At 38.3% G+C, this 15310-nt stretch overlaps 2 protein-coding genes across 2 annotated transcripts in view; both read right to left on the bottom strand.

Annotated features, from left to right (window-relative positions):
• Positions 1-3059: 3059 nt before the first annotated feature.
• The window catches only part of ZNF782 (zinc finger protein 782), a 75630-nt gene continuing 63379 nt past the window's right edge, over positions 3060-15310 (bottom strand). Inside the window, exon 8 of the mRNA XM_011976001.1 lies at positions 3060-4652. Within this exon, the coding sequence (XP_011831391.1) occupies positions 3896-4652 (757 nt within the window). The 3' untranslated portion in view covers positions 3060-3895. The remainder of the gene's footprint in view (positions 4653-15310) is intronic.
• Positions 7879-15310, bottom strand: part of LOC105536596 (zinc finger protein 510-like) — a 15305-nt gene continuing 7873 nt past the window's right edge. The window contains exons 4-5 of the mRNA XM_011976000.1: positions 8435-8561; positions 7879-8141 (exon numbers count right to left, since the gene is read on the bottom strand). Coding sequence (XP_011831390.1) covers positions 7969-8141; positions 8435-8561 — 300 coding nt within the window. The 3' untranslated portion in view covers positions 7879-7968. The remainder of the gene's footprint in view (positions 8142-8434; positions 8562-15310) is intronic.

Genomic DNA, 15310 nt, shown 5'->3' with positions numbered 1-15310 from the left:
GGTGGGCACACAGAAAATGAACTCCTCCAGGGTCTCTAGATGAGGCATCCATCTGCCAGAGCAAAAGACCGTGAGTTGCTAAGGAGATCAACCAGGCAGGGAGAGGGAGCATAAATGACTAGAGCACAGACCATGGTCTCCAATTGGTGATGTATTGTATGGGAAGGTATCCCGTGGGCCTACCTCTGCTAAGGGACAGCAGGTAACACATGAGTCCCCAGTCATGAGGCTTTGTCACCTGGCCTCCCAGTGACTCAGGCCGCCCGAGTGAATCAGTTCAACCCTACAGGGTTCCTGATCCTTAATATCAAACCCAATCATAATCCTCAAATATCCTATTTAAAAGGGGCAGGGAGAGAGATAATTTTAAATATTTTCTTCCTGAGTCTGAGTAAAAAAAGTTTAAAGAAAGACTTGCTTTATATTACGAAGTATTACAAAAACAGAGTAAACAGTGATGTTTTGATTCTCAGGGACTAACTGGTCCTAACAGGTGCTAACTGGGTTGTGTACCATTAATCTTCCTGTCATAGCTGCTTCTCTCCAGGGGTAACCTTATGTTCTCCTATTGTCAATGCATTTTCTTGGTAAGGCTGCTGGCAGTTCTACTGTTACAATGTAACTGGCCTATGATATTCTATTTCTTAAGTCCTAAGGTGTATTCTTTTTCCAAACTTGGTTCAATTATCCTTCTGTGAAAAATTCAATAGCAGGCCAGAAAGATGGGTATTATGGCTCTTATACATGCCAGTCCTATTCACAAAGGGATGTTACTAAAATATCAGAATGTTATTTAATCAGTCATATGCACTATTTACAAATGACAATTTAGTATATAAAGATATTTAAAATCAGTGGGAAAAAGCTGAATTAATCAATGGCATATGAAGTACTTGCTATTTATCCAGAAGGAAAAAAATTTTGCAAATTCTTGTATCCAATGACATCAATGGAAGCATCACATAAAGAGCCCTTTACTTCGTACCCAGTGTGAAATGGGTGACTTTTTGCCGTACCAGTAAAATGATGGATCCAAGTAGCAATGGTCAGAATCTGGATGGAGAAAGCTCCATCGGCAGCTTGATTCCAGTCAGTCTTATCAGAAAATAGTCTCTTATTATGGGCATCTACTTGAGCAACCCAGATGGTTGTACTAAGCAGCTGTGACTTTTAACCCCCATGTACAAAGGATGAAAGGGTGCTTTTTAATATATAATTTCCAACTAGAATATCAAATAGCTAGGCCACATCCAGAGCCCAAGGTTTAACAAAAATGTAACAAGGTTCATCAAATGGAGTATTGGCCAGAGCTGAGAACACTGTGTTCTTTCCACTGAGAGGAGTGACCATTTCACTCTGGGTTTCTTAACGGCACTGAGTAGGATCCTAGTAGTTTCAGTTAGTGAAACCATCAGTGAGCCAGGCCCAATTACAGTAACCTCTATGAATTGAGGACTCTATAAGCCAGCAACTTTGCTTCCTTCAGGAAAGAGGGGATACATTATTTCCCTTTTAAGAGACAGCTACTACTATTGCATATACAGCTGACATACTGTGGGGCCACGATAGCTGCCTTCCTGAATGCTCCATTTTCACTCCACAAGTGAGGCTTGCTGGGTCCTTTTCATTTTGTTAGTTGTTGAGTCCAAGACAACACACTCCCAAACTGGAATTTTAGGTCAGAGCCCTCTACCCAGGGAAGGGATAGCCAATGTGTAAAAAGCCCAAGAGTAAACTAACAGATGCTTTTCAGAAGGGATGGACCTGGAAGCCTTGTCAGGGAATGAAGTCAACCCCATCCCCCAGCTCCCAAGGGCTGCTCCCTTTTGCCAGAAGTTTCAACCCACGAAATCACCAGTCACAGAGACCTGAAGTCCAAAATGATCAGAGCTGTTGGACCTCAGACGTATCTTTACATACAATTCTTCCTGATTAGAATTCTATGACTTATGCGAATTACAGGGAATTTGAATTCTCTCTATAACTGATGGGAATTAATCCCTACTATACTTTCAGATGTAAACATAACTGTAGTACACTCCACTTGCCCAAAGTACCTCATCCATAAGGTTATTACATTTGTTTGCCTTCCCTACCCAAACCCCATTAGCTAAATCTAGATGTCCCTTATCCCCACATGAACTAGTAAGATGTTCTCTTGGGCATGGATTCAATAAAGCCATATAAATTTGAACCCCTCCCCTCCTTGGAGGTTTCCCATAATACTTCGTTGGGTGCCAATGGCCTTTGGAGCTAGGGAAAACTCCTCCTTAAAGCAGATGTAGCTGGGGTATATGGAGGTGTCAGGAGGTGTGAAGGAAGTACCTTTGTGCAATTAAGCAAGGCACAATTACGTTGAACTGCACAGTGGGTGCTCACCATTCAGCCAAAAAGGACTTTTAGGTTCATGCAAAGCCCTGTATCAGGTGGTACTATCAATTTCATTACATTGAAAGGATGTCTTTCCCACAATTCTCTGATCATATTTGAGGTTCTCCTTGACTTTATAACCTCCTGATAAGGTTTGTGCCCTCTGGTTGACTTAAGCTTGGCTTACACAGCAGCATTCTGCCTTCATGGCAGAACATAACTAAATTATGTGTAGAAACAAATAGACTCAAACATGTAAACGCTCAACAGAATACAGTAGTCCCCACTTATCCACAAAGGATACTCTCCAAGAATCCCAAGTAGATGTCTGAAACCACAGGTATACTGAACCCTGTATATACTATATTTTTTTCCTATATATACACATGCCTATGATAGTTAAATTTATAAATTAGGCATAGCGCGAGATTAACAACTAATAATAAAATGGAATAATTATAACAACATGCCAGAACTGCTCTTGCAATTTGAGGCCACTATTTAGTAAAATAAGTGTTACTTGAATACAAGCACTGCCATACCCTGACAGGTGATGACTAAAATGCCAAGTAAGTGACTAACTGGCAGAGAGTGTGGGTACACTAGACTAAGGAATGATTCAATAATCCTCATGGGAGAGAGAGCAGGAGGGTATGAGACTTCATGACACTGCTCAGAATTGGGTGCAATTTAAAATGTAGGAATTGTTTATTTCTGGATCCATTTAATAACTTTAAAGTGCAGTTGACCATGGGTAATGGAAATTGCATAAAGTGGAAATGCAGATAAGGGGGGACTACTGTATAAGCTAAAATTTTGCTCACATCGTGTTCAACTGGGAAAGATGCAGAAGAGAATTTTGCTGCATATATTCATTCAGGCACGCTGACTTATCTTGTACCATGCTGCATTCAAGCACGGCACCAAGTTTGTCCTAGCAATGATATCCATTTTGTTGTGACAGGGCCCTGGTAATTTGTTAGGGGAGTCTCTTATTTTTCAGACTGGGATGGACATCCACATCTTAGTAGCCAGTCACAAAGACCGACATGGATGAAAAGGAGATTGGGAAATGTGGACTGTGTGCCCGGAATAAAATGAAACTGGTACTGGTGAAGAGATTACCAGCCTGTGTGATGTGTGGGAGCTATCTAATAGGGTATGACTTCATTCAGGCCTATCCATAGTACTCTGAAAAGAGAAGAGAAGCCTGTGTGAATTCTTCGATATACTCGGAAGGTTGTCTTTTGGACACAATTCTTCCTGCATTCATCTTCATCTCGTTTCTTTCCTACGTGAATTCTGATTCACCGTGAGGATTTACTTCTGGGACTGTCTTCTTATATTGACTACCCTCAGTTGTTTTTTGTGTATCTCTGATATCAAATGGGGTATTCTTTTTGTCAAAAGAATTTTCTAGTTATTACATCAATAGGCATTCCCCTCTCCCTGAATTTTCTGGTATATGCTTAGGGTTGACTTCTTATATATACAATTTCCCATATTCACTACATTCATAAGATTTCTACCCACTGTGAGTCCTTTGATGTATTCTGAGGTTTGATTTCTGGCCAAAAGTTTTCCCACATTTATTACACTGAAAGGGTTTCTCCCCTGTGTGAATTCTCTGATGATCACTAAGGATTGCTTTCCGGACAAATTTTTTCCCACATTCATTACATTTAAATGGTTTCTCCCCAGTGTGAATTCTTTGATGCACTCTGAGGGTTGATGTCCGGGCAAAAGTTTTCCCACATTCATTACATTTGAATGGTTTCTCTCCTGTGTGAGTTTTCTGATGTTGAATGAGATGATCTTTTCGCCAGAAGGATTTTTCACATTCATTACACTGGTAAGTTTTCTCCCCAGTGTGAGTTCTCTGATGTATTCTGAGGTTTGACTTCTGGCCAAATGTTTTCCCACATTCATTGCATTGAAAGGATTTCTCCCCTGTGTGGATTCTGTGATGATCTCTGAGGGTGGACTTCTGAACAAAAGTTTTCCCACATTCACTACATTCATAGGGTTTTTCTCCTGTGTGAATTCTTTGATGTCCCCTGAGGGTTGACTTCTGGACAAATGTTTTTCCACATTCATTACATTTATAGGGTTTTTCTGCTGTGTGAATTCTCTGATGAGTACTGAGGTGTGACTTCTGGGAGAAAGTTTTTCCACATTCACTACATTCAAATGGTTTCTCTCCTGTGTGAGTTCTCTGATGTTGAATGAGATGTCCTTTCTGACAGAAGGATTTCCCACATTCATTACATTTATAGGGTTTTATCTTCGAGTGACTTCTCTGGCGAACTCTGTTAATCGACGTCTGGTAGGATTTCTTATTTTCATGACATTCAGAGGATTTAACCCAAGTCTGTGTTCTGTCACTATTTACCAGTGGGTTCTCTTCTGTGACAGTTGTTTGAGGATCAGTGAGGTGTGCCTTTCTGTTGAAATTATTTCCACTTGAATTTAATTCATAATGTTTTATACCCATGTTAAATTTATTATATTCATCCACAGGTGACTTCTCAAAGGATTTCCCACACTGATGAAGATGTGGGTGTTTCTTCCCTGTGCCAGTTTTCCTGTGGTCAAAGAGAGTTTTCTTATCACAATTTTTCCTAAATTCATCATCTTTAGAAGATGTTTCTCCTGTGTGAGGACTCTTATGTTTAACACAGTTAGCCTTATCATTAAAGGCTTTTCCAATTTTATTACATTCAAAAGCTTGCTCCAAAGTGTGAAACTTTGCATGCTTGGGAAGATTTTCATTATAATTGAGAGCTCTCGTGTTTTTATTATGTTCATAAAATTTCTCTCCAGTCTGAGTTTTCTCAAAGTTAATTTTGAAAGGTGAATTCTCACATACATTACAGCAACCTATTTTCTTTGTTGAATAGTTTCTATTATTAATGATACATTCAGAAATACTCTGCAAATTCACACCCCATGAGTCACATTTGCAGGACATTTTTGTTGAAGCAACAGCAGCTACATGCAGAGTAAATGGTTTCCCCAAAACTTTCTCTCCCTCCGTACTCGATGTTTTATTATTGATACATATTGCTTGCTGCAAGTGTTTGTCTTTGATTTTCTTGTTCTGCTTGATCAGGTCATCACCTCTGTAATCTTCTAAAACAGAAATATTGAAAACATCTTATGACTCTTACATCTTTTGTGGGTAGGGCTTATCAACATACAGCCTATGTTGCACTTAAGGATTTATCAAGATTAAATAATTCAGATGTGTGTGTGTGTAAATACATATATCTCAGACCACCCTCCTTTAAAAAATATTGCTATAGTGCAAATGGGAGAGGAAACTGGTAATGAATACATATTTTGCATGTGATTAGTAAGATTTTCCTAACTGGGTGGAGAGAGGAAAGAAAATAAAACTTAAGCTTTTTATAGGGGTAGTTATTTTAGGGAGCAGGAAAAAACAGAGAATGGGATAAATACAACAAAACTCCAAATGTAAGTAGTATAACAAGGAAAATAGTTGAAAGTAAATTACAGTTGAAAGTAAGTTACAGTCTAGGTCTTGACATTATCTAGATTATAATGGTTAGAATAGTCTACTGTCTACATTCTTACAATTTGATATCCCTCAATTCAACATCAAATTAAATTTATAACAGCACCAACTCCTTTATGATTAAATGAAAAAGTTTACAGCTCTAACCCATCTTATGGTTGTGATTCATAGCAAGTATAAAATTGTTGAAATTAAAATGCATTCTTGCAACTAACTTAGATGCACTACTCCATTCTGGCTGTCATAGCATTGATGTATTCCATCAGAACTAAGCGCTAAGTGAACCTGATATCCCATCCTAAGTTTTCACATTTCAATCTGACATGAGGGGTACAATTTTAAATAGGGTACCATAGAAAGTTTTACTGTGAAAATGACATTTAAAAGACGTCTGGATTATTTATGCATTCTAAATGCCTATCCTTGACAGGTCATATTGCAAATATCTGCCACTTCTCGCTTACCTCTTAAGATTTTATTAAGCATGAAACAATATATATCTGCATAAAACTTTCATGTACAACTTAATAGTATTAAGTGAACACTCATGGAATCAGAAACCATGTTATGAAACACAAATGGCTCTGCAAAAATCCCTGTGTACCTCTGCTTGGTTATAACTTCTCTATGTTTAGAATTCACCACTCTCCTAATATTTATGTAATCATTTCTTTGATTTTCTTCAGTTTTATCACCAATATATGAATTCCTAAAAATGTAGTTGAATTTTGCCTGCTTCTGACCTTTACATAAATATAACCATATATGCATATTTTTTGTTTTCTTTTGGTTAATATCATGTTTGTAATCAGTATACAAGATTTTATGTGGCTGTATAATTTTTCCTTAAAGAATACAACTGTTTCTCCATTCTACTGTTGATGAGCACAACTTTTGCCAAACATAAACAATACTGCCATTAATATTCTTTTATGTATTCCAGAGAACATAATCGTATCTTTTTATTGGTCATACGGTTAGAAAAGGAATTACTTGGCTACAACATGCAAAAGTATACCCTGATTAGAAAACATCCTGGTGGGATGCAAAGGCATAAGAATGATACAACGGACTCTGGAGACTTGGGGTGGGGGAAGGGTGGGGAGGGGGAGAGGGAAAAAAGACTACAAATTGGGTTCAGTGTATACTGCTTGGGTGATGGGTGCATCAAAATCTCACAAATCACTACTAAAGAACTTACTCATGTAACCAACACCTGTTCCCCAAACACCTATGGAAATTTTTAAAAAAGAGGCTGGATGTGGTGGCTCATGCCTGTATTCCCAGCACTCTGGGAGGCTGACGCGGGCGGATCACGAGGCCAGGAGATCAAGACCATCCTGGCTAACATGGTGAAACCCCGTCTCTATTAAAAATACAAAAAATTAGCTGGGCATGGTGGCAGGTGCCTATAGTGCCAGCTACTTGGGAGGCTGAGGCAGGAGAATGGCATAAACCTGGGTGGTGGAGCTTGCAGTGAGCTGAGATTGTGCCACCGCACTCCAGCCTGGGCAACAGAGCAAGACTCCGTCTCGAAAAAAAAAAAAAAAGAAAAAGAAGAAGAAAACATCCTCCTGATATCACAGTGGTTTTACCAGTTTATATTTTCAGTCAATGGAGGGTGTCTAACATTCTATATACTCACCAAGACTTGGCATTGCCGTATGTGTAAACTTGCTTTGTATCTGTTATTTCACCTCATATCTCATTTCATATATTATTTTGTGCTCCATGAAAACTAACGAGATTGAACACATTTTCTAAGATTTACTGGCCATATTAAAAGTTCTTGTTCAATGTTTTTGGCCATTTTTCAATTGGGTTGCCCATCTTTTCCCACAATGACTTGCAGAATTTCTTTACATTTTCAGGAAGCATATCATTTCTAAGTTATTTGCACTACATACATATTATAGTAGTTGGTGGCTTGTCTTTTCACTATTGAATAATATATTTTATCAACAAATTTCTTACTTTTAATGGAATCAACTTTATTAATCATTTTCTTTTAACTGCTGCTTTTTGTGCCTTTAGACTTTCTAAGAAAAGTCTTGCGATATTCAGGTATTCACCCCTAAAGTGACCTGGAGTCTAACCACTCCTACAGAATTATGTCTACTACTGCTCAGTAACTCACTTGGGTGACTCTGGTTTGAGAATTCTTCCTCTGAGAACCAAGGCTCTTCTCCTTGCTCCAACTTGAAGATCACCTCTGGTTTGAAATGGCAGTACCCTGTAAATAAGGAACAACAGAGGACTTAGACCAGATATATGAGATTTTAGTCTCCAAAAGTGGAAGAAAATACAGCTTCAGAAGCAGTATCCTGAAAGTGCTCCTTTGCATTTATCACTGGGAGTTGACAACATATTCTTTCTGGTCCTCGACAGGGCATAGTTACTTTGGAATCCTGAATGAAAAGCCTAAATAACATTAAACTCTAAGTATATTGTTCACATGTATTGGCACTTAAAAAAGAAATACCTTCTATATGGAGTTACAAGGGTAACTTATGTTTACATGCTTACCCACTGAGACGAGGTTGCTGTAGTTCTCCAGCATCACATCTCTGTACAGATTCTTCTGAACAGGGGCCATTTGCTGCCACTCCTCCTGGGTGAATTCTATAGTCACGTCCTCGAATGACACTGACGCCTGTAACAGTACATTTCTATTCAATCTCAAGGGTTCAGAATTAGATGACGTAGAAAATACCCATGAAAACAATTCTTACCATGTTTAACTCTAAAAAGCTTGAACGAATATAAAGGATGCCTATTTTGAATCTAATTTTATCTTATACTTTGAAGGTATTACACTGGTAAAAGTTTTTATAGGAGAGGTGCAGTGGCTCATGCCTGAAATCCCAGCACTTTGGGAGGCCAAGGTGGGAGGACTGCTTGAGCCCAGGAGTTCAAGACCAGACTGGGCAACACAACAAGGCCCTGTCTCTACAAAAAACTTAAAAAATTAGCCAGGTATGGTGGTATGTGCCTGTAGTCCCAGCTACCTGGGAGGCTGAGGCAGGAGGATTGCTTGAACCCAGGAGGCTGAAGCTGCAGTGAGCCATGATCACACCACTGTATACCAGCCTTGGTGACAGAGCAAGACCATGTCTCAAAGAAAATGTTTATAAATGATCTGTATATATTTATGAGTTATAAACATACACTATAAATAGATATATTAGTAAAGCTTTTGTTTTAATTCTTATTTTTGTAGCCAAAAAATGTAAATAAACTTCCTACAATTTTTATTCCATCCCAACAGACTACCCTGGGCACACATCAGGGCAGGAGTCAGCAAATTATGGCCTTTGGGCCAAATCTGGCTTGCCAGTTTTTTGTGCATGTGTGGTAGAGACAGGGTCTTGCTATGTTGCCTAGGCTAATCTTGAACTCCTGGCCTCAAGTGATCCTCCCACCTTGGCCTCCAAAAGCTCTGGGATTATAAGTGTGAGTCACTATACCTGGCCACTTGCCACTTTTTAAAGTCAGTTGGCACACAGGCACACCCAATCATGTTGCATTGTTTATGGCTGTTTTTGTGCTGAAATAGCACTGAGAAATTCCATCAGAGACCTTATGATTGTCAAAACTGAAAATATTTATTACTTGCCTTTATAGAAAAAAAATTACCAACCTCTGGACTAAATAATCATATTAGAGGAAAGATAAAGAAAGTATAATACAACAACAAAGGAAACATATTTTATATATATAGGAATTACGTAGATTGGAAGTAAAAGGATGGAAAAAGATATACCATATAATCAAAACCGAAAGATAGTTGACATGACTGCATTATTATCATACACAGATTTTAAGGTAAGAAAGAGGTATAAAAAATGAGTAATGGGCCGGGTGTGGTGACTCATGCCTATAATCCTAGCACTTTGGGAGGCCGAAGCAGGTGGATCATGAGGTCAGGAGTTCGAGACCAGCCTGACCAACACAGTGAAACCCTATCTCTATTAAAAATACAAAAGTTAGCCGGGCATGGTGGTGAGTGCCTGTAATCCCAGCTAGTCAGGAGGCTGAGGCAGGAGAATCATTTGGACGTGGGAGGTGGAGGTTGCAGAGGGCTGAGATTGCTCCACTGCACTCTAGCCTGGGTGACAGATTGAGATTCTTGTCTCAAAACAACAACAACAACAACAAAACTGAGTAACAATTTGTAATGATAAAACAGTCCTTTCAATAGAAGATACAACAAATCAAAATTGCTATGCACCTGGCAAACATAGCTTCCAAATAGCATTTCTCATTATTCGCAGATTACATATTTGTAAATTCACATACTAAAATTATTTGCAACCTCAAAATCAACGCTTGCAGTTATTTTGCAGTCATTTGTGGACATGTACAGGAAGGTAAAAAATTTGAATTGCCTGACATACATGTTCCCAGATGAGGCTGAACAAGGTGATCTTCTGCTTTCTTGTTTCAGCTCTGATAATGTAAATAAATGTCCATTTCTCAGTCTATTTAGTGCCATATTTACTGCATTTTTGTGCTTTTTCTTGACAATTTCACTTCTTTTTTTTTTTGAGATGGAGTCTCACTCTGTTGCCAGGCTGGAGTGCGGTGATGCGATCTTGGCTCACTGCAACCTCCGCCTGCCAGGTTCAAGAAATTCTCCTGCCTCAGCCTCCTGTGTAGCTGGGACTACAGGCATGTGCCACCCTGCCCAGGTAATTTTTTAAATTTTTAGTAGAGATGGGGTTTCACCATGTTGGCCAGGATGGTCTTGATCTCCTGACGTTGTGATCCGCCCGCCTCAGCCCCCCAAAGTGCTGCGATTACAGATGTGAGCCACCGCGCCCGGCCAATGATTTCACTTTTTAAGTGGCCCATATGTATAGCAGTTACGTGCTGTCTAGTGTGCCTATGTGCAAGAAGCCTGTGATATGTCTCATGGAGAAAACATCTATGTTAGATACGATTCATTCAGGCATTAGGTATGGTGTTGGCCATTAGTTTGATCTTTATAAATCAACAATATTAAATAAGGTGTCTTTATGCAGAAAGACATACAAAAAGATTATGTCCTGACTGGTTGATAAAAATGTGACCAGAGGCTTACCCCTGTATTTCTCCTCAGAGCAATGGTTCAGTATTTATTAGTTCAGTGTTTGTCGTGACTTTTTGGAACATTACTACTGAGAATAATGAGAACTGACCGTATATAAACAAAAGATGACAGAAATGAGATACCAATCTACAATTTTAATTAGTGATTTTAATGTAACTCTCCCAGTAACTCATAGAAAAGCAGATTAAGAAAAACCAACAGGGATATAGAACAGAAGTCAGTGAACTACAGCACAAAGGTCAAATCCAGCTCAGCTCACCACTACTGTTTTTTTTGGTTTTTTTTTTGGTAAATGAAAAATACCACCACTACCAATTTTTTTTTGTAAATAAAGTTTTCTTGGAACACAGCCACATTCATTTGTTTATGCATTATTGATGGCTGCTTAACACTACAGCTGCAGAGTCTGGCAGATGCAACAGAGACTGTATCTCTCACAAAGCCTACTATCTGACATTTACAGGAAAAGTTTTCTGACCACTGATACAGAAGATTGAAAAGACATAATTAACCAACGTGAATGACATATACAGGATAACCTCTGCATAAAATAGTTCTCTGGTGTCCTTTGCACATCAAAAAAAAAAAAAGACAGTCTATCTCACTAAATTACAAAAAATTACAATCATACAGCGTAGCTTTAGATCTTAGCTTCGAGATGTAGAAAGCTGATAAAAGCAACACTAACGTCCTTAGAAGAACATACCTGGGCAAACAGAAAATTATCATCTTTTTTTTCAAACTATTAGGAGAGAGATAGGCACCTGCAGGGAGAATCAGGATGTGCTCATTTGCTAAAGGTAAATGTATACTAGTCTGAGTGTGTGAAGTCCCTGGGGGCCATACACATAGGATTATTTTCACCTTGTTACAGGATGAAAGGAAAAATCAAAAGAGAAATTAGATCGGGCACGGTGGCTCATGCCTATAATTCCAGCACTTTGGGAGGCTGAGGCAGGCAGATCACTTGAGGTCAGGAGTTTGTGACCAGCCTAGCCAACATGGTGAAACCGTGTCTCTACTAAAAATAGAAAAATTAGCCAGGTATGGTGGTGCATGCCCATAAGCCCAGCTACTCGGGTGTCTGAGGCAGGAGAATTGCTTGAACCCGGGAGGCGGAGGCTGCAGTGAGCTGAGATGGCACCACTGCACTCCAGCCTGGGTGACAGAGCGAGACTCCGTCTCAAAAAAACAAAACAAGACAAAACAAAACAAAAAACCCCAAACCCAGAAACTAGAAAATACATTGAGATTACTCACAATGAATACACAAAATACCAAAATGCATGAGCTGCAGCTAAAGCAGTGCTAAGCGTGAAATTTATAGCAGTAACACCTATATTAAAAATGATCCCAAATCAATATGCTAATTGTACACTTTAAGGAACTAAATGAGGTGGGGACCTTACTACTAACCTTACAAAAATAAAAAAGACCATAAAAGAATACAGTGAACTGTACAGCAACAAATTACATAACCTAGATGAAGTGGACAAATTCCTAGAAACACACAAACCACCAAAATGAACTAAAAAAGAAACAGAACATCTGAACAGACTGATATAAGGCTGAATCAGTAATCCAAATCCTCCCAACAAAGAAAGGTTCAAGACCAACTGTCAGTCTTTAAATGTTTGGTGAAGTCTACCAAACATTTGAAGAAAAACTAATACCAATCCTTCTCTAATTCTTCCAAAAATAGAAGACGAGTGAACATTTCCTCATTCTATGAGTTACCTGAACCAAAGCCAGATAAAGAAATCACCCAAAAACTATGATCAATATTCCTTCTGAATATGTGTGCAGAAGTTTTCAACAAAATACTAGCAAACCAAATCTTGCAACAAATAAAAAGTACTATACACCATGACCAAGTACAATTTATTTCTAGGAATGCAAGGTGGCTCACCATAAGAAAATAAATCAGTGTAATATATCACAATAATAAAATAAAGAAAACAAATCACATGATCATCTCAACTGATGCAGAAAAAGCATTTGACAAAAATATGATAAAAAACCAAACATTTAACATAGTAGGACTAGAACAGAACTGCTGCTACACAATAGAAAGCACTTCTGAAAAACTATAGCTAACATAATACACTAGGCTAAAAAACAGGAAGGTTTCTTCCAAATATCAGGAATAAGACAGGGATGCCAGCTTTCATCATTTCTATTCATTATACTGGAAGTTCTAGCTAGAGGAAATAGGTGAGACAAATTTAAAAAACTGCATCCAAATTGGAAAGAAAAAAAGTAAAACTATCTCTATTCTCATAGACCATGAGATCTAACATATGGATGAGACTAAGGAATCCACAAAAAACTACTAGAACCAATAAATGAATTCAGCAAAATTGTAGGATACAAGATGAACACACAAGAATCATTTATCTCTCTAAATACTAGCAATGAATAATAAAAAAGAAAATAATTCCATTTATAACAGAACAAAAAATAATAAAATAGGAATAAATTTAACCAAGAAGGTACATGACTTATACGCGAACAACTAGAAAACATTGCTAAAAGAAATCAGAAGACCCAAATAAATGGCAAGACACCTTGTGTTCATGAATTGGAAAATGTAATATTGTTAAGATGACAATACTCCCTAAAGTGATCTACAGATTCAGTGAAATCTGTATCAAAATCCTAATGAACTTTCTGCAGAAATGTTGAACCTACAATTTATATGAAATTGCAAGGGACCCTGAATAGTCAAAACAATCTAGAAAAAAAAAAGAAAAAAAATTGGAGGGATTACATTTCCTGATTTAAAGACTTATTATAAAGCAACAGTAATCAAGAGAGTGTGGTACTGGCATAAATACAGATATACAGATCCACAGAATAGCACTGAGAGCCCAGAAATAAACCCATACATTGATCATTTATTAGGAAAAAAATAGTTTTCAACAGATGATGCTGGGATAATTGAATCTCATCAAAAGAATGAAGTTGGACTCCTACCTTATACCGTATTTTAAAATTGCCTCAAAATAGCCAGGTGTGGTCCCTCACACCTGTAATCCCAGCACTTCGGGAGGCTGAGGCAGGCAGATCACTTGAGATTAGGAGTTCATGACCAGCCTGGTCAACATGGTGAAACTCTGTCTCTACTAAAAAAATATAAAAATTACCCAGGTGTTGTGGTGCACACCTATAATTTCAGCTATTTGGGAGGCTGAGGTGGGAGAATCACTTGAACCTGGGAGGTAGACGTTGCAGTGAGCCAAGATCATGCCACTGGACTCCGGCCGGGGCAACAGACCAAGACTCTGTCTCAAAAAAAAACTCAATCTCAAAAAATTTAAAAAATAAACTACCATAAGGGATGGTAGAAAAGAAAAAAAAAAAAAAAAAAGGCCTTAAAAGGGATCAAAGACCTAAATATAAGAGTTTAACTGCGTGACTCTTAGATGAAATCAGGAGTAAACCTTTATGACCTTGGATTTGGCAATGGCTTCCTGGATATGATACCAAAGAATAAAAATTAGACTTCATCACAATTAAACTTTTGTGCAAAGGATACCATCAAGATAGTGAAAAGAACCCACAGAATAGGAGAAAATATTCACAAATGCTACATTTAATATCTAGTAGCCAGAATACATAAAGAACTCTTATAACTGAACAAAAAACATAATCCAAAATGGGCAAAGGATTTGGATAGACATTTCTCCAAAGACGATAAGCAAATAGCCAATAAGCACGTGAAACGATGTTGAATATCATTAATCAAGGAAATGCAAATCATTCAAATGACACACCACCTCACACCCACTAGGATGTCCATAATTTAAGTGGTTGTAATGATGTGGAGAAAGTGGAACCCTAATACACTGCTGGTGGGAATGTAAAATGGTGCAGCCACTGTGGAAAACAGTTTGGCAGTTACCAAAAATGATAAATCAAGAGTTACCATGTGAGTCAGAAGTTCCTTTCCTAAGGTTTAGTCCCAAGAGAAAACAGGTGTCCAAACAAAAACTTGTGCATGAATGATAATAGCAGCACTAATCCTAACAGTCAAAAGGGAGAAACAATCCAAATGCTCATCAGTTGAATGAATAAACAACATGGTATATCCACACAATAGAATATTATTCAGTCATAAAAAGGAATGATGTACTGATATGTATGACATAGATGAACCTTGAAAACAGTATACCAAGTAAAAGGGATAGTCATAAAGGGCCAGGTGTGGTGGCTGACACCTGTAATCCCAGCACTTTGGGAGGCTGAGGTGGGCGGATCACCTGAGGTCAGGAGCTCCAGACCAGCCTGGCCAACATGGTGATACCCCG

This window comes from Mandrillus leucophaeus, unplaced genomic scaffold (assembly GCF_000951045.1).
Source record: "Mandrillus leucophaeus isolate KB7577 unplaced genomic scaffold, Mleu.le_1.0 Scaffold161, whole genome shotgun sequence".
In the NCBI taxonomy this organism is placed as follows: domain Eukaryota; kingdom Metazoa; phylum Chordata; class Mammalia; order Primates; family Cercopithecidae; genus Mandrillus; species Mandrillus leucophaeus.
Note: the sequence above shows the minus strand (reverse complement) of the source record. Positions and strands in the feature narration are given on the sequence as shown.